At 41.8% G+C, this 13,750-nt stretch overlaps 1 protein-coding gene across 1 annotated transcript; it reads right to left on the reverse strand.

The window, feature by feature from the left end:
• Positions 1-46: 46 nt before the first annotated feature.
• Positions 47-12,564, reverse strand: pfkma (phosphofructokinase, muscle a). The gene is made up of 22 exons (XM_042097934.1): positions 12,374-12,564; positions 11,080-11,153; positions 10,827-10,904; positions 10,040-10,229; positions 9,644-9,809; positions 9,335-9,379; positions 8,701-8,809; positions 8,357-8,452; positions 8,160-8,252; positions 7,891-8,016; positions 7,561-7,625; positions 7,382-7,445; positions 7,118-7,264; positions 6,782-6,852; positions 6,602-6,689; positions 6,346-6,498; positions 5,663-5,827; positions 5,467-5,528; positions 5,275-5,386; positions 4,121-4,220; positions 704-809; positions 47-592 (listed from the first exon to the last, which is right to left on the reverse strand). The coding sequence occupies exons 1-22, from the start codon at positions 12,459-12,461 to the stop codon at positions 463-465; spliced, it is 2,328 nt and encodes a 775-aa protein (XP_041953868.1). The 5' UTR covers positions 12,462-12,564; the 3' UTR covers positions 47-462.
• Between the last annotated feature and the right edge of the window lie 1,186 nt (positions 12,565-13,750).

Raw genomic sequence — 13,750 nt, forward strand, 5'->3', positions numbered from 1 at the left:
CAAAATTACACACTAAATACTAAATACAAGGCAATATTACACAATGTATAACAATGACTTTTATTGTTGAACGACATTCATGTTAACCTCATCTCAATTTCTTCAGCTCATCAACCAGATTTCAGCACTAGGGATCCAGTCTCTGATGGAAGGTCCATGTTGGAATAATGTCTATGTGCTTGGACTTGGCCCACACAATAAAGCCTTGTAAGTGCAAAGATATCCAAGCACAAAGTGCTTTGTAGACACAATAAAGAGGTAGATCAAAAAAGTTATGGAAGAGAGAGATAGAGAGAGAGAGAGTAAATTACCTTAATTTCAACTAGTTTGTAGATGTGTAGTTACTTGTTTTTAATGTTGTGAGTAGAGTTTGTGAGCAAAAAACCTTTATATGACAACACGACTTTTGTTGTGATAAACCACTTTCCCGTTTTGTCTTTAATTTATTTAGGGTTCCTTTTTTTAGGCTCTTCTTACTACAACATGCTCCAGAGCGGCCTTTTCTGAAGTGTCCAAGTCCACGTCGTAGTGAGCCAGCACCTTCAGAATAGGCCTCAGTTTCAGCCACCACTGTGATTTTGGGATGCGGTGCCTGGAAAGTGACAAGTTGTTAGTGTTAGACCATGAGGCATCACACTTTTGAATGTCTGGCTGTCTAAAGCTTGCATGTTTAGAGTCGAACAGGACAGGAGGAGACACTCACTCAAAATCGACGTCTGCTGCCAGCTCTGACAGGGAGTTGAACACCAGGCCCCTCTTCCTCATGCCACACACACACGCAGAGGTTGGAGTGTTAGCGAAGATGCGGCCTGGGAAACAATAATACCCATAAGATACATAACACTAGACAAACCATATCTCAAGTGCCCTGCCCTTGATGTTGCATCACCCCCTGGTGATACAATGATTGTTTAAGAAAGCAATGCAATGATATACAGCTTGCACTGGTTGAAATGGTAAACAAAAAATGTGCATGAACAGCATTTATAACATGACATGGGTATACACTATACAAATGATGATAAGATTAAATCTATCTTCAAGCGGCAATCATCGGGGTCCAAGCAGCGATTAAAATGTGTCAGTTGCAGCACTAGCTCTGGACAAAATTGATGAAGCATCTTGCATCCAAAGAATGAGGTAGTGATACATGTCAAACGTGTCAAATTTCAAGTTTTAACCTTTACATCACAAGGTATTGATATGGGCATGTCTTGATATATAATCTTTATCAGGGGGCTAAAATACTGTAGACGTGCTGTGTATCAACAGCGGTCATAATGATATATATTAGGGCTGTCAATTGATTAAAAAATGTAATCGAATGAATTACATACTCTGTGATTAATTAATCTAAATTAATCGCATATATATTTTTTTTTGCTGTGAAAGTATTTTAAATGTTTAAATTAGTGCTGTCAGTTAAACGCGTTATTAAAGGCGTTAACGTAAACCTATTTTAACGGCGTCAATTTTTTTTATCCCGAGATTAACATTCTTTTTGGTCTAACAAACTTTGTAGTTTTTTCACATGCTGTTGCAACAACTAGTAACGTTAGAACAACTACAACTCCACACAGGATTCAGCTAGACCGGAAACTAAACAATACGCACTGACGAATGGAATGGAACATTGTATGTGCTGCACTTACACGCCCTCTTTTAGGGGAAAGATGACTGTTTGAATATAATGGAAACCTATGCTGCATTGAAGTGGGGAGCGAAAAGGGCTTATATACTTTTTAAATCTTGAAACAAATGTGAATAAAAGGCACAAAATAAGGTTTGTGTAAGAGTTATCTGTGTTTTTATGGGATTAATGTGACCATTATGTTCCTATTTGTTGCTCTTGCAGTTTACTAACAGGAGTGTCATGAATCTAGGCACAGGTCAAATCTAGGTCAAACTGCCCATGGCTGACTATAACTAAGTTCGGCAAGCTTATGTTTACTTGATCACTTGTAATATGAACATAGCCTATTTCCTACAACTAGGTGAGATAATGATGATGCGCCGTTAGTAGGCTAGGCTACGTAAAGGCATGCTGCACACACTTGTTTGGGCTTACGAGCCGGCCAAAGAGTAGGCTGACGCATAAATCGTGTGCCGCCAAAGATTTTTTCACCGTCACTTGTTCTGTTATCAACAATCCTCTTTGGCTGCGACTATTTTGACTCTTTGGCTCAATGTGGCTTTGATGCACCGTTTCTTGTCCTCAAACTGCCAGACACTTCCTAGTAGCAAATATTCTAAGAACTTTATTTCCTCCTAGTCCTCCTCCTGTAGTCATGGAGATAATAAACACCAACGCAGTTCTGAACTCCCGGTGGTCGGCTGAATGGTGTTTTAAATTGCTGTGGACACCAATCCCGACATGAATGCGATGCACTCTGCTTTCGACATTCATTTACATTAGTTACTTAATAAAGTAACTTGCTTTGCTTTCATTTGAATCCCAATCAAGATACACAATAATTGCTTTATATTGTTAATATGGACTCCTGGAAAGTAATAGAATTTTAATCATGTGATAAAATATGTGATTAATCGTGATTAACTATAGGAATTCAGCGATTAAAAAATTTAATCGTTTGACAGCACTAGTTTAAATTCAAATGAATCATTAAAATAATCAGCGTTGACATTAAAGTTAAAAAACTCTTTTATTATTATTTTCACTGTTCAAATAATGGCCATAATAATCTATGATATGACCTAATAGGCTGAGGAAATAAATAAATAAATTATAAGAAGAAGAATAATTCGGGAAGAAGCAGACATGGCAGTGTGTGTGTGTGTGTGAAGAAGCAGACATGGCAGTGTGTGTGTGTGTGTGTGTGGTGTGTGTGTGTGTGTGTGTGGGAAGAAGCAGACATGGCAACACCATCAGGCCGTTTTTTAAAAGTAAATGTTCCAATCAATGATCTAGGCAGCATATTTTCTTCTCTCTACTTCATTTTACAGTCTGGTTACTGACTAGAACAGCTTGGGGTCAAAGGTCATACGGAATCGACTAATCTGCACTATTTTTTTTAATCAGTTATTTTTTCTCAAATTAATTAATCGAAATTAATCAGTTATTTTGACAGCCCTAATATATATATATATATATATATATATATATATATATATATATATATATATATATATATATATACACTATTTCGCTGTAAATTCCGATCTTACTTAATACTTCACCATTTAACATCGCTCAGGTCCCCAACGAAGGTTTACACTTGGGATCATCCAAAAACAGACCCTAGGTTGTTATATAATGGATTTCATTTCAATGGATAAATCATTTATCCTAGCTAGGGATGTAACGGTATGAAAATTTAAGCTCACGGTTATAGTGACCAAAATTATCATGGTTTTCGGTATTATCACGGTATTTCAAAAAGTGTGTTCAATATATTCAGAAAGCACTGATAGGCCTACACAAGCTGAAATAGTTTCAAAAAGTGTCCCGTTCACTTTTTTCTTTATGTTTAATTGGCTATGTGCTTATAGCTTAACTTACGCTACCATAACTTGGAGTTTGCTATTTTTGTTATTTGGATGCAATGAGTGAGACCAAAGTAAGCGTTCAAAATAAAACTTTAGGCTACTGTATTCTCCTGATAACGTGAGTGGAATGGATTTAATGTGGACGCGAAAAGACGCAGAGTGTCTACATGATACAGTGCACATTTTGCGGTAAAAAAGTTCCGCCTTTTAAAATCAGGTGTAGCCTAATCCGAATCGTAGTTAAAACCATCAATTAGACAACAGAATCAGTAGGGTACCAGTTTTGTTCCATTGTACTAGGCCTACTGTATGTCAAAAGCAGGCTCGGATGAAGCTGGGAAGGATTAAACACACGGTTTCCACACCGCGGTAATCAACAGTGATAATCATGATGTTTGAAATGAAAACGGTAATTATTATAGTCAACATTTTTATCGCGGTTTACCATTATACCGGTAATCGTTACATCCCTAATCCTAGCTTGTACTTGGACCGAAGTATTCTTTGATTGAGTACGAGAACTATGTAGACTAGAGCATGTACTGCTAGACTAGGTATATTCAGTGAGTGTAGAGAGGTGCAGGGCTCTTCAGTATACTTTACCACCACTCACCGTGTCTGTAGCACTCTTTCATTTTTTCGGTCAACCAGAGGACAGCCTTACATCCCATCTTGGTAGCAAAGTTCCTGTCGAATGGTGTCGGGGAGCCGCCCTGGTGATGGATGACATGAGGCATTTAGAGGAAGTGATACTACACTGAGAAACAGATGTTTCATAGTGTCAAGTAATGGGAGTCACATGTGAGGATATTACCAACAATCCAGTGAAAGGTTCCTAAAGTTTATAAATGTTTGATTGAGTCACAGGTGGATAATTACTCATTTAAAAATATATATGATGCTTGGAATAAGGATATTAATATCACAGATACACATACAAAATGGAAGGAAGGACTAAACCTAACCAATAATATTACCATCAATGAAAACCTGAGGCTTATACAATATAAGCTCATGACAAGAATATATTACACAAAATCTAAAATACATACATTTGTATTATTATTATCCTCTGCTTTGTGTGTGAAATGTGGCTCTCATGTGGACACTCTTATACATGCCTTCTGGGAATGTAAGAAAATTAAACAGGGTTGGCTGGAAATTCAAAAGTTGTTGCCTGAAACCTGCAAAATTGAGTGCAAATTAACACCTACACTATGTATTTTGCAGAGAACAGATAATCTGAAGTATCCAATAGGATGGCAGATTCTTTTTTCCTCCTTGGTTTATAAGAAAATCATTTTGAAACATTGGAAAGACACACAGGCCCCATCCATGCAGGCATGGAAGGGATTGATGAAATATTATTTAAGTATAGAAAAAGCAATGTGTGAGGACAGAAATAAAATAGAAAAATTAATAGAGTATGGCAGGACATTTATGAATCTTTATCATCAAATAGTTATAAAGACTACACGGGAGAACCTCATGGAGAACAGTGTGTGAGTGTAGGGGTGTTAGTGCGACCAGGTGTGTGTGTGTGTGTGTGTGTGTGTGCTAGGGCATCCAGCAGGTATATAGGTATGTATGGAGTATGAATGGGTATGGGTGTCCTAGGTATATATAGGTGCATGGGTGTATGAGTAACAGAATGTGAATACCATGCCTGAGTAGGATTGTACATTGATAATAGTTAATATGTCTGTACTGGTATAAGCAATTTCTGTTACATGTATGAAATCAAATAAAAAAAGAAAGGTTCCTAACCTGCTGCATGTGTCCCAGAACATTCTTACGGCAGTCAAAGACTCCTTTGCCCTCCTCAGAGTACAGGTTGAAGATGAAATCGGTTGTGTAATTTGAGTTGCAGCTCTCATTCCTGTGCAAACGCAACTGTGTGTAAGCTCTTTATCTGTCAAAAAGTATCAAACTTTGGTTATGCTTTGGTATCAAACCTACCTCAGAATTAAACCTCTCTTTACTGTGGTCTTCATCTTCTCTGTCAGATGCCTTACATTTTTCTGTCAATCACATGCCAATCAGTTAACATCAGTTAGCCTTGAAAACTGTACATGTTGCTGACAATCTAGAATCCAATGAGATGCTGTTTTGCATGGGAGTGACTGGAGTCAGGTTTGATGGAGGTTTCATTCACCTCCAGTTCAGCAATGCCAAACTTTTCCTCGTAGATGTAGGCAGCGTCAGCTCCCGCTGACAGGCCGGCCATGGTGGCTAGGTAGCCACAGTAGCCGCCCATGGTCTCAATGATGAAGACACGGCGCTTGGTGCCTGCAGCAGACTGCTTAATCCGGTCACATGTCTGGGGAAGAGGGGGGAAGAGGAAATCATGTGTGACTGCCACAACAGCTCCATGTGAGGCAAATGATAGTTAGGGGAGATGTGGTTATGTGTTGCTTTGCCTGGCTATAGAGGACCCTTTCAAGGGAGTTCCATTATCAGCATCATAGTTGGCCCCACAGGGCTTCCGTTTTAACATTCCATATGTTATCTTAATGCAGAGGAAGTATAGAACGTTCAAGCATTGTTTTTGTTTTTATTGTTGAAAGGGTCTATAGAAAAAGCAAAAACAATGCTTGAACGTTCTATTTGGTTCCCAATCTACTTCCTCTGCATTAAGATAACATATGGAATGTTAAAAAGGAAGTCTTGTGGGGCCAACTATGATGCTGATAATGGAACTCTCTTGAAAGGGTCTATAGAGCCGAAGTGGGCTGAAGGGCCCACTGATGAGGTTACTACCATTACACTGGGTAATGCTGTGTATGTAAACGTGCATGCATGCATTGATGTCTTGAAGAGTCACATCACACGACTGACCGTGGTGATTGTGTTGAGGGCTGAGTCGGCACCGATGCTGAAGTCGGACCCAGGCACGTTGTTGGAGACAGTGGCGGGGATAACCACCATGGGGATGCACAGCTCCTCGTACTTCTCCCTGCCCCTCACCAGTTCCAGACCACCAGAGTACGCCTGCAAGCACAGCGCAGTGTTTGGACTCAGAGACTCAACATACCAGATACAATACTGCAAGTGTGTGTGTGGGTGTGTGTTACAGGATTCTTTTTACATTTACCTCAAAGCCACCAATGATGACTAGGGCATGGATACTATGCTTGGCAATGCTGAGGCTGATTTCATCCAGCATCTTTGCCGGCATGACTCTGTAAGATCACAAGCGTAATCATTTAACGCATAACTTTATAAGCAAAAATGCCTTTATAGCATAAACGGTCTAAGCAGAATCCTGCCTTACCTCTTTGTGCCCAAAATGGAGCCTCCCTTTCCTGACCAGCCACCGACGGTGTTCCATGTGATTGGTTCAATCTGACAGCATAAAATGAACAGCTATGAGGAGAGCACCACAAAAATACCCATCCATTCATCCACCAGCTCATTAGCTAAATCATTCATTCGGTCATTTGTTTATTTGTTTGTTTGTTTGTTGTTGGCTTGTTCATTCCTTCCTTCCTTCCCTCCACTCCTCTTTCCTTTGTCTATTGACTACTTTTGCATTCAGCACACCTTCTGAGTATCACTTCGCATGATGCTCCTGGTGTTGGGTTTGCAGCTGCCATGTCCACTGTCTTACCTGTCCGTGGGCCAAGCCCTCGAAGCCGTCGTGGATGGCGAACATGCTGTGACCCTGGAGGATGCCCATCCTCACGGTGGCACGCACAGCTGCATTCATGCCCGCGCAGGGGGCACCCACATTGACAATCGCAATGTTGATGTTGCTCTGTGAACATGGAGCGAAGGGAGACCGAGTTGGAGAAAACAAAAAAAAAAGAAAACAGTCTTTTTTTTTTGTTCAGCACACTAGGCAGAAACAGACGAGGTCAGAGATGACCCATACCTTGACGTCTGGGAGATGCACGTGTGCCAGGAGTTTGTATGTGTTCCAGTTATTCTCAAAGCTCCTGTGTGATGACAACAGTCAAGGTCAGTCAATAGCAATGCGTATACAGACATCAAGTTGTTTTAAAAAACAAGGACTTATAAAAGGGAGATATGTGAGACAAAGTGTTTACGCACTTGCCCCTGAGTTTGACAGCCTCCTCAAATTTGCCTTCCGCCATGGCTCTGGTGACATCCTTTGTCTAGAGATATTTAAAGTGAGATTTTTGTTAGCTGTGAAACTGAGGGCAAGGACGTGGATCTTTTTGCTCCATGTGAAGTTGCAGAGAGCTGGTAACCCTTAAAGGAGTACCGTCACACCGGTGTGATGGGAATGTTGAGAAATGAACGTTCTAAAGAATATCTGGGTTCATTGAATTCAACATAGAATTTTAGAACCTTCAATTGTTGCGGAACTTAGAACGTTCAAAAACCTACACAGCAAGAGTGGCGGTGTGGCGCTCTTACCACTTGCACGCACTCCATGAGGGGGAGACGGACGGCCTGGTTGCCTGACAGGCTCACCACACAGGCGGGAGTCTCAGGGGTGGCCTCTAGCAGGGCCATCACAGCCTCCACACCCATTCTGCTGCCCTGTGACACATCACACACACACACACACACACATCACACACACACACACACACACACACACAGTAGGAGTATGATAGGCATGACATATACAAAAAGAGGTAAATTTTAAAAAAAGAATGAAAGAAAGAAAGAGAAAGAATTACTAAAACTCTGTCGAAGGCGGAGGGGGTTCCACCTCTCTGCACGTGCCCCAGGATTGTGGAACGAGTGTCAAAGCCCAACCTCTTAGTCACAAGCTGTGAACGACAACACAGATAAATCAACGTTAGACAGCCTGACCCCCTAAACCACACTGAGTGACCAGACTTTAAGAGCAGACGAGAAAGCGAGAGAAGCTCACTGCTTTGATTTGGTCGCAGGTGATAGGCTTGCCCAGTTTGTTCATGGCCCCCTCGGCCACGATGATGATGTTCAGGCGGGAACCACGGCTTCTGGTCTGTGGACACGGAGAGAAGACTGGTCAGAACGGTCAGTGCTGGTCTACCAGGAGTGCACTGCGTGTGTGATGTGATGTGATGTGGAAATGTGTGGAGCTCATGTCTAATTTTTTTTAATAGTTTTTAGTTTTTTGTATTGTGTATACATTCTTTGGCAATATTGTAACTTTTACAGTAAGAGAGAGAGAGAGAGAGAGAGAGAGAGAGAGAGCGAGAGCGAGAAAGAGAGCATCAGTGAGACACTCACGTCCATCATCCTCCTGCACATGTGGTCCTCCCAGCCCTCCTCTGGGGGCATCTCAGGAATGAACACCCAGTCAGCTCCACAAGCCAGAGCAGTGACCAGGGCCAGATAGCTGAAGCACAAAGACATCAACACACATTTGGTTTTCAGTGGCCTGCTTTAGAATATTACCATACACATCCACTCTAACTGTAACGACCCCAATACAAAATGCCTGCTGTTCCAGGGCCCTAACATGGTGAAGATGAGAGAGGGAGTCAAATAGCAGCGCTGGGGAACCAGCCTCTGGTTCAACACGATTTGTTGAATATCAGTGGCGATTACTGACCACTGAAGACTGTACACTATCCGGCAATGGTCAGACATCAGGCATCAGTGAACGCTATGTAGATGTGATGCTGTGATGAACACTGGAATCAGATGCTGTTCTGTGAATGCTCATCTGCAATAACTCATATTTCCACTAAAATGTCAACTCTTTGCCTCTCTGTCCCCCTTCTGTATGCGGTGGGATTGATCAATTCCAACCAAGTCCAGCAAATGTAGACACAGGACGACCCGTCCAGCCTCAGGGCCCATCTCTTGCAGCTGTTGAACATTCATGAAAATAAGGAGTTTGGAGAAGAGGAGCACTTACCCACAATGCCTGCCCATCACCTCCATGATGAAAGCCCTCTGGTGGCTGACAGAAAGACAGAGAGAAATGTTATTGCTAGCTGTTTTTTCTGAATAAATGTTTTAAAAACTAATTCTGCTTTATTCCTATGATTCAAACCCTTTCGATTAAAGAATATGTAGAAGAATATGTAGAAAGAGCGTCAGTTTCCCAGATTTTTTCCCATTAGAAATTCATGTATAGGAACCCAGCCCAGCGTGTCTACCTTAAACACACTACCAGTAAGCAGGCCGCTTACTCTCACACACACGCACACACGCACACACACACCTCTGGGCAGTGGTGGTGATGCAGTCCACCACCTCCATGATGCGGTGCAGGGCGGAGTCTGTGCCAATGGTCATGTCTGTGCCGCAGAAGTCGTTATCGATGGAGCCCACCATGCCCACGATGTTGAGGTGGGAAGAGGCCTTGGCCTCAGCATCAGTGATCCTGCCTGTGGAACGGGGGGTGGGTGTAATAACCCACATTAAATCAAGGACAATATAAATTATGAAGAAAATCCTCCATTATTTCCACTACACAAGTACTGTAGTTGCCTCCTTAACTGAACACACTCGGAAGATTTGAATTGAATTTCCCCTTGGGGATCAATAAAGTAATCTGCCTGTCTGTCTGTCTGTCTGTCTATCTATCTATCTATCTATCTATAGATTTGACCCTCACCAGATTTGACCAGATCTATGAGCAGCTCCTTCCACTCTGTGCGGAACTGGTTGGCCCCAGTCAGGCTACCGTCGCCTCCGATCACACAGAGGTTGGTGATGCCCAGTTTCACCAGGTTGCCGGCAGCCTTCAGGCGCCCCTCCCGTTGCATGAAGTCCATGCAACGGGCACTGCCAATCACTGTGCCACCCTGCAACACAGGAAAGGAAGTCAAATATTTGCATGACACATGCACATGATACACATGAACCGTACCTCAAACCAGCTTGGAACTATTTATGAAATGAATAAAGAGTAGATCACTAGTCATGTGAGTGTGAGGAGTATGGAACAAGTCACTACTAATGGGACACCAGTGATGCAGCCAAGACTACTGGAGCTGAGACATACATAAGATCTTAGCGTAGCATCTTAGTGTCCTCTAGTGGCACCACACCTGCTCATCCTACCCATGCACATCTCTCTAGAGTCTCTGTGTGCTGCGTTCTGTTAACAGAGTCAGTCACTCGGAAGGCCCTTCCCTCAACAGCCGTCATTAAAGCTGTCATTTGTGATAGTCTGGTAAAACGCACTTGTTCCACACAGCCTTTTTTTACACCTAAGTCTGACAAAGGAGGCACCATAATCTTTTTTAAATGAACCTAATAAATGAGCAATGAGATATTACTTTAGAATGCTGGGGATGTGGGGGTATCTGGGGATGTGGGAGGGTGTGGGGTGAGCTGGGGATGTGGGGGTATCTGGGGATAAGGGAGGGTGTGGGGTGATCTGCCACCGCCTGACTCACCAGCTGCAGCATCATGGACACGCTCTCCCAGGTAGCGGGGCGGATGTTGTCCCCTCCATCAACCAGGCCCTGGTAGCCCTGCAGGTAGCATCACAACACATATTATCTGTGAAAAGCTAAAATGATACCGATATTAATAAAATAGCCAAACAGTCAAAAAGAAAAACCTGTAAACTCTGGAATACTCAACTCTGAGCACAGAAATTCCCCAAAACATGTAAATGATGATTTTGTCTATGTCTTGTTAACTTACCTCATGGACGAAAAAGACCTTAGCTCCAGTGTACAGGCCAACTCTGACTGTTGCCCTGACAGCAGCGTTCATACCTGCAGGAGAGAGTGTACACTTGACCTTCCATTTACAGGGTCAGATAAGCTAAAGGCCAGCCACCCTAGTGGAATCAGCTACTAAAAGGCAGTGGCCTACAACAGAGGTTGATTATATATTTGGCAGGTATATGGGTGTTGCTCTAGATTGTTTTGTATATTTCAACATGAGGAATGAAACAAACTCTACTCCAACAACACTGTACTAATTGATGTTTTTGAAACAGAGAATTGTCAAGGTACTTTTGTAGCCCCTGCTTGGCAACATGATCTACTCCAAGCACACAGCAAAGCCCTGTATATTTCACAGCAAAGCCCAGTATATTTTTGGATATGAGCTCTAGTAAAGACTTTACTCATTGTAAAGTCAAGTTGTTGCCATACACCCATCACATGTATATTTTGACCAGTTCAAACTAAAGGCCAAGGTGTCTGGATAGTGCTGGAAGACGTGCTCCTGTTTCAACATTGAACAGCTGTGGAACATGGCAGGCCTCCATGCTGCTCTCAATACTGTATATCATTTGACAAAAAGGTCAGTGTCTCTAAAATTAGCCGCAAATAAGATAGACACACAGGGTAGCGAGCGCAGCAGAGGACAAGGGGACATAAAGGCTGAAAGTGATATGTCACACAACACAAGAACACTTCCCATGCAGCTGATAAATAAACAAATAAATAAATGTCAATCATGGGAAATCTTTACATCCTGGACTTTTATGTAACTCCTCCATGGGGTTGTCTAAAACTGACTCCATATAATGGAATAGGTTCACTACTCTTGTGTCATATGATGGCTCTTTGAAAACAACATTATAAACAAGTACATTTTAAGTCAAATGAATGCCACTGAGCACTATTTAGGCATGCATCATGTGGTAGGAAACACTAAGGGTTCTCACTAGTAGGACAGTTCCCACACTGCCTGTCTGTAAAACTGAGTGCATGACTTGGTATAGAATTCATTTGACAAAAATAAAGTTTCCTTGGCTTCACTATTACAATTTACAAACAAGTTCAATATAGGTCCCGCCCACTTCTGAACAGAGACTTCCGTCTTTACTCGAATGCTCCTGAGGTAAACAAAGCCCATCTGACTACACCCAAGTCCACCTCTGTTGGGAGACAACCTAAGCTCTAGCTAGCAGGTTAGCACTCAATCACTCAATCCCATCTGTCAAGATTCTTCTGCCATCACACAGGCCCAGCTCCCTGCTTACCTTGGGCATCTCCTCCGGACGTTAGCACAGCAATAGCCCGGCCCACTCCCATCTTAGTGGGGTCCTTGACCACTTTCGGGTAGGACATCTTGGTAAAAGATGCAAAGGAATCGAGGAAAGGAGGGGGAACAACAACAGATAAGGCACTTCCCTAAACTCGGTCTCCCTGCTCACAGGATTGACAGCCAGGAGGGAGTTCAGTTTTATACTGACCCACCTCCCTCCTCACAGCCCCATCCCATTCCCACACGTATGCTCTCCCATGACTCTGAACTAAATATAAGCCTGTCATGCAGCCTGGCTAGTGCATTCACTTTTCCCTGGAACTTGAAACACGTCAGCTCTCTTTACTTTGACAATCTTAATCACCAAAGGTCTATGCAAGCATTAGATTGAAAATGTTTTCATGAATATTTAAAGTGTATAACAGCAGGGCAATTCAGATGTGTTGCTTTTCAGTGCAGTTTATAATAGCAAGGGCTTCCACCAACTTATTCTAATGAAATATGCATATCACCAAGGACATACTTGTTGTCATTGTTCTCAAACGCACTTCCATTGAGAATGTTCCAGTCTGGATCAAAAGCTGCAGGGAACACTTAGGAGCAACATAAAGTGAAGGCCCTTAAAGGGTTATTATCTCTTAGTACCTTGTTATGGTGTAGGTATGTTTTGGAAAAAAATTAAAAATGCTGGTTGATTTTTTGAGTGGCAATTTTTCTCCTATTATTTTGAGAACTTAAAAAAAAAAATGCATTCCCTGATGTGCATGTGCCATGTGTATCGTTTCACATTCAACAGCATTTTGTTTACATTCTTCAGTTCATGAAAATGTAAACAAATCATAAAGAACCTAAAGTAAACAATTGAGATGCATACATTTCAGAAGAATAATCTAAAATAAAACACTACATAGAGGGCTATAGAGGGCTTCAGGCTTAAAGCAAATGTATGCCGATTTAATCATGTTATGGTAACATTTTAGTAACAATAAAATTAAGTACATTTCTATATCTTAAAATCAATTTTATGTGCCACATGTTAAGGTGAGGAAGACATGAACACACCATGTGTTTTGTGGCCCAAGCTGTGCAGTGTGTTATTTGCACTGTGGATCAAAAATGTAGAAATTGTAATGAAAGCATATGAAACACATTGCCAAAATACAGTTACAAGACAAATTGCATTTATTTATGCCAGTTGTCCTGTTAGTATTTGCAATGTGGTCTAAGTAACCTATTAGCAATACAGTTAGCCAAAAACGTTGTAATGCCTCTAATCAAAACCAAAAATTCAAGGAGGCTCCAATTTAGGGTGCAAGCGTCCAGGACATCCATTCTGTACCAGGATTTAGTTGAAGCACTGACGGACATCAAA

Source organism: Alosa sapidissima, chromosome 7, assembly GCF_018492685.1.
Source record: "Alosa sapidissima isolate fAloSap1 chromosome 7, fAloSap1.pri, whole genome shotgun sequence".
In the NCBI taxonomy this organism is placed as follows: domain Eukaryota; kingdom Metazoa; phylum Chordata; class Actinopteri; order Clupeiformes; family Clupeidae; genus Alosa; species Alosa sapidissima.

Excerpts from the sequence above, each read along its gene's own strand:
- pfkma (XM_042097934.1), bottom strand. The coding sequence starts at position 12,461 with ATGTCCTACCCGAAAGTGGTCAAGGACCCCACTAAGATGGGAGTGGGC. Across the intron at positions 8,253-8,356 it reads CCTGCGACCAAATCAAAGCA|CTTGTGACTAAGAGGTTGGG; the intron begins GTGAGCTTCTCT and ends TGTCGTTCACAG. Across the intron at positions 593-703 it reads GCAGCAGACGTCGATTTTGA|GCACCGCATCCCAAAATCAC; the intron begins GTGAGTGTCTCC and ends GTCACTTTCCAG.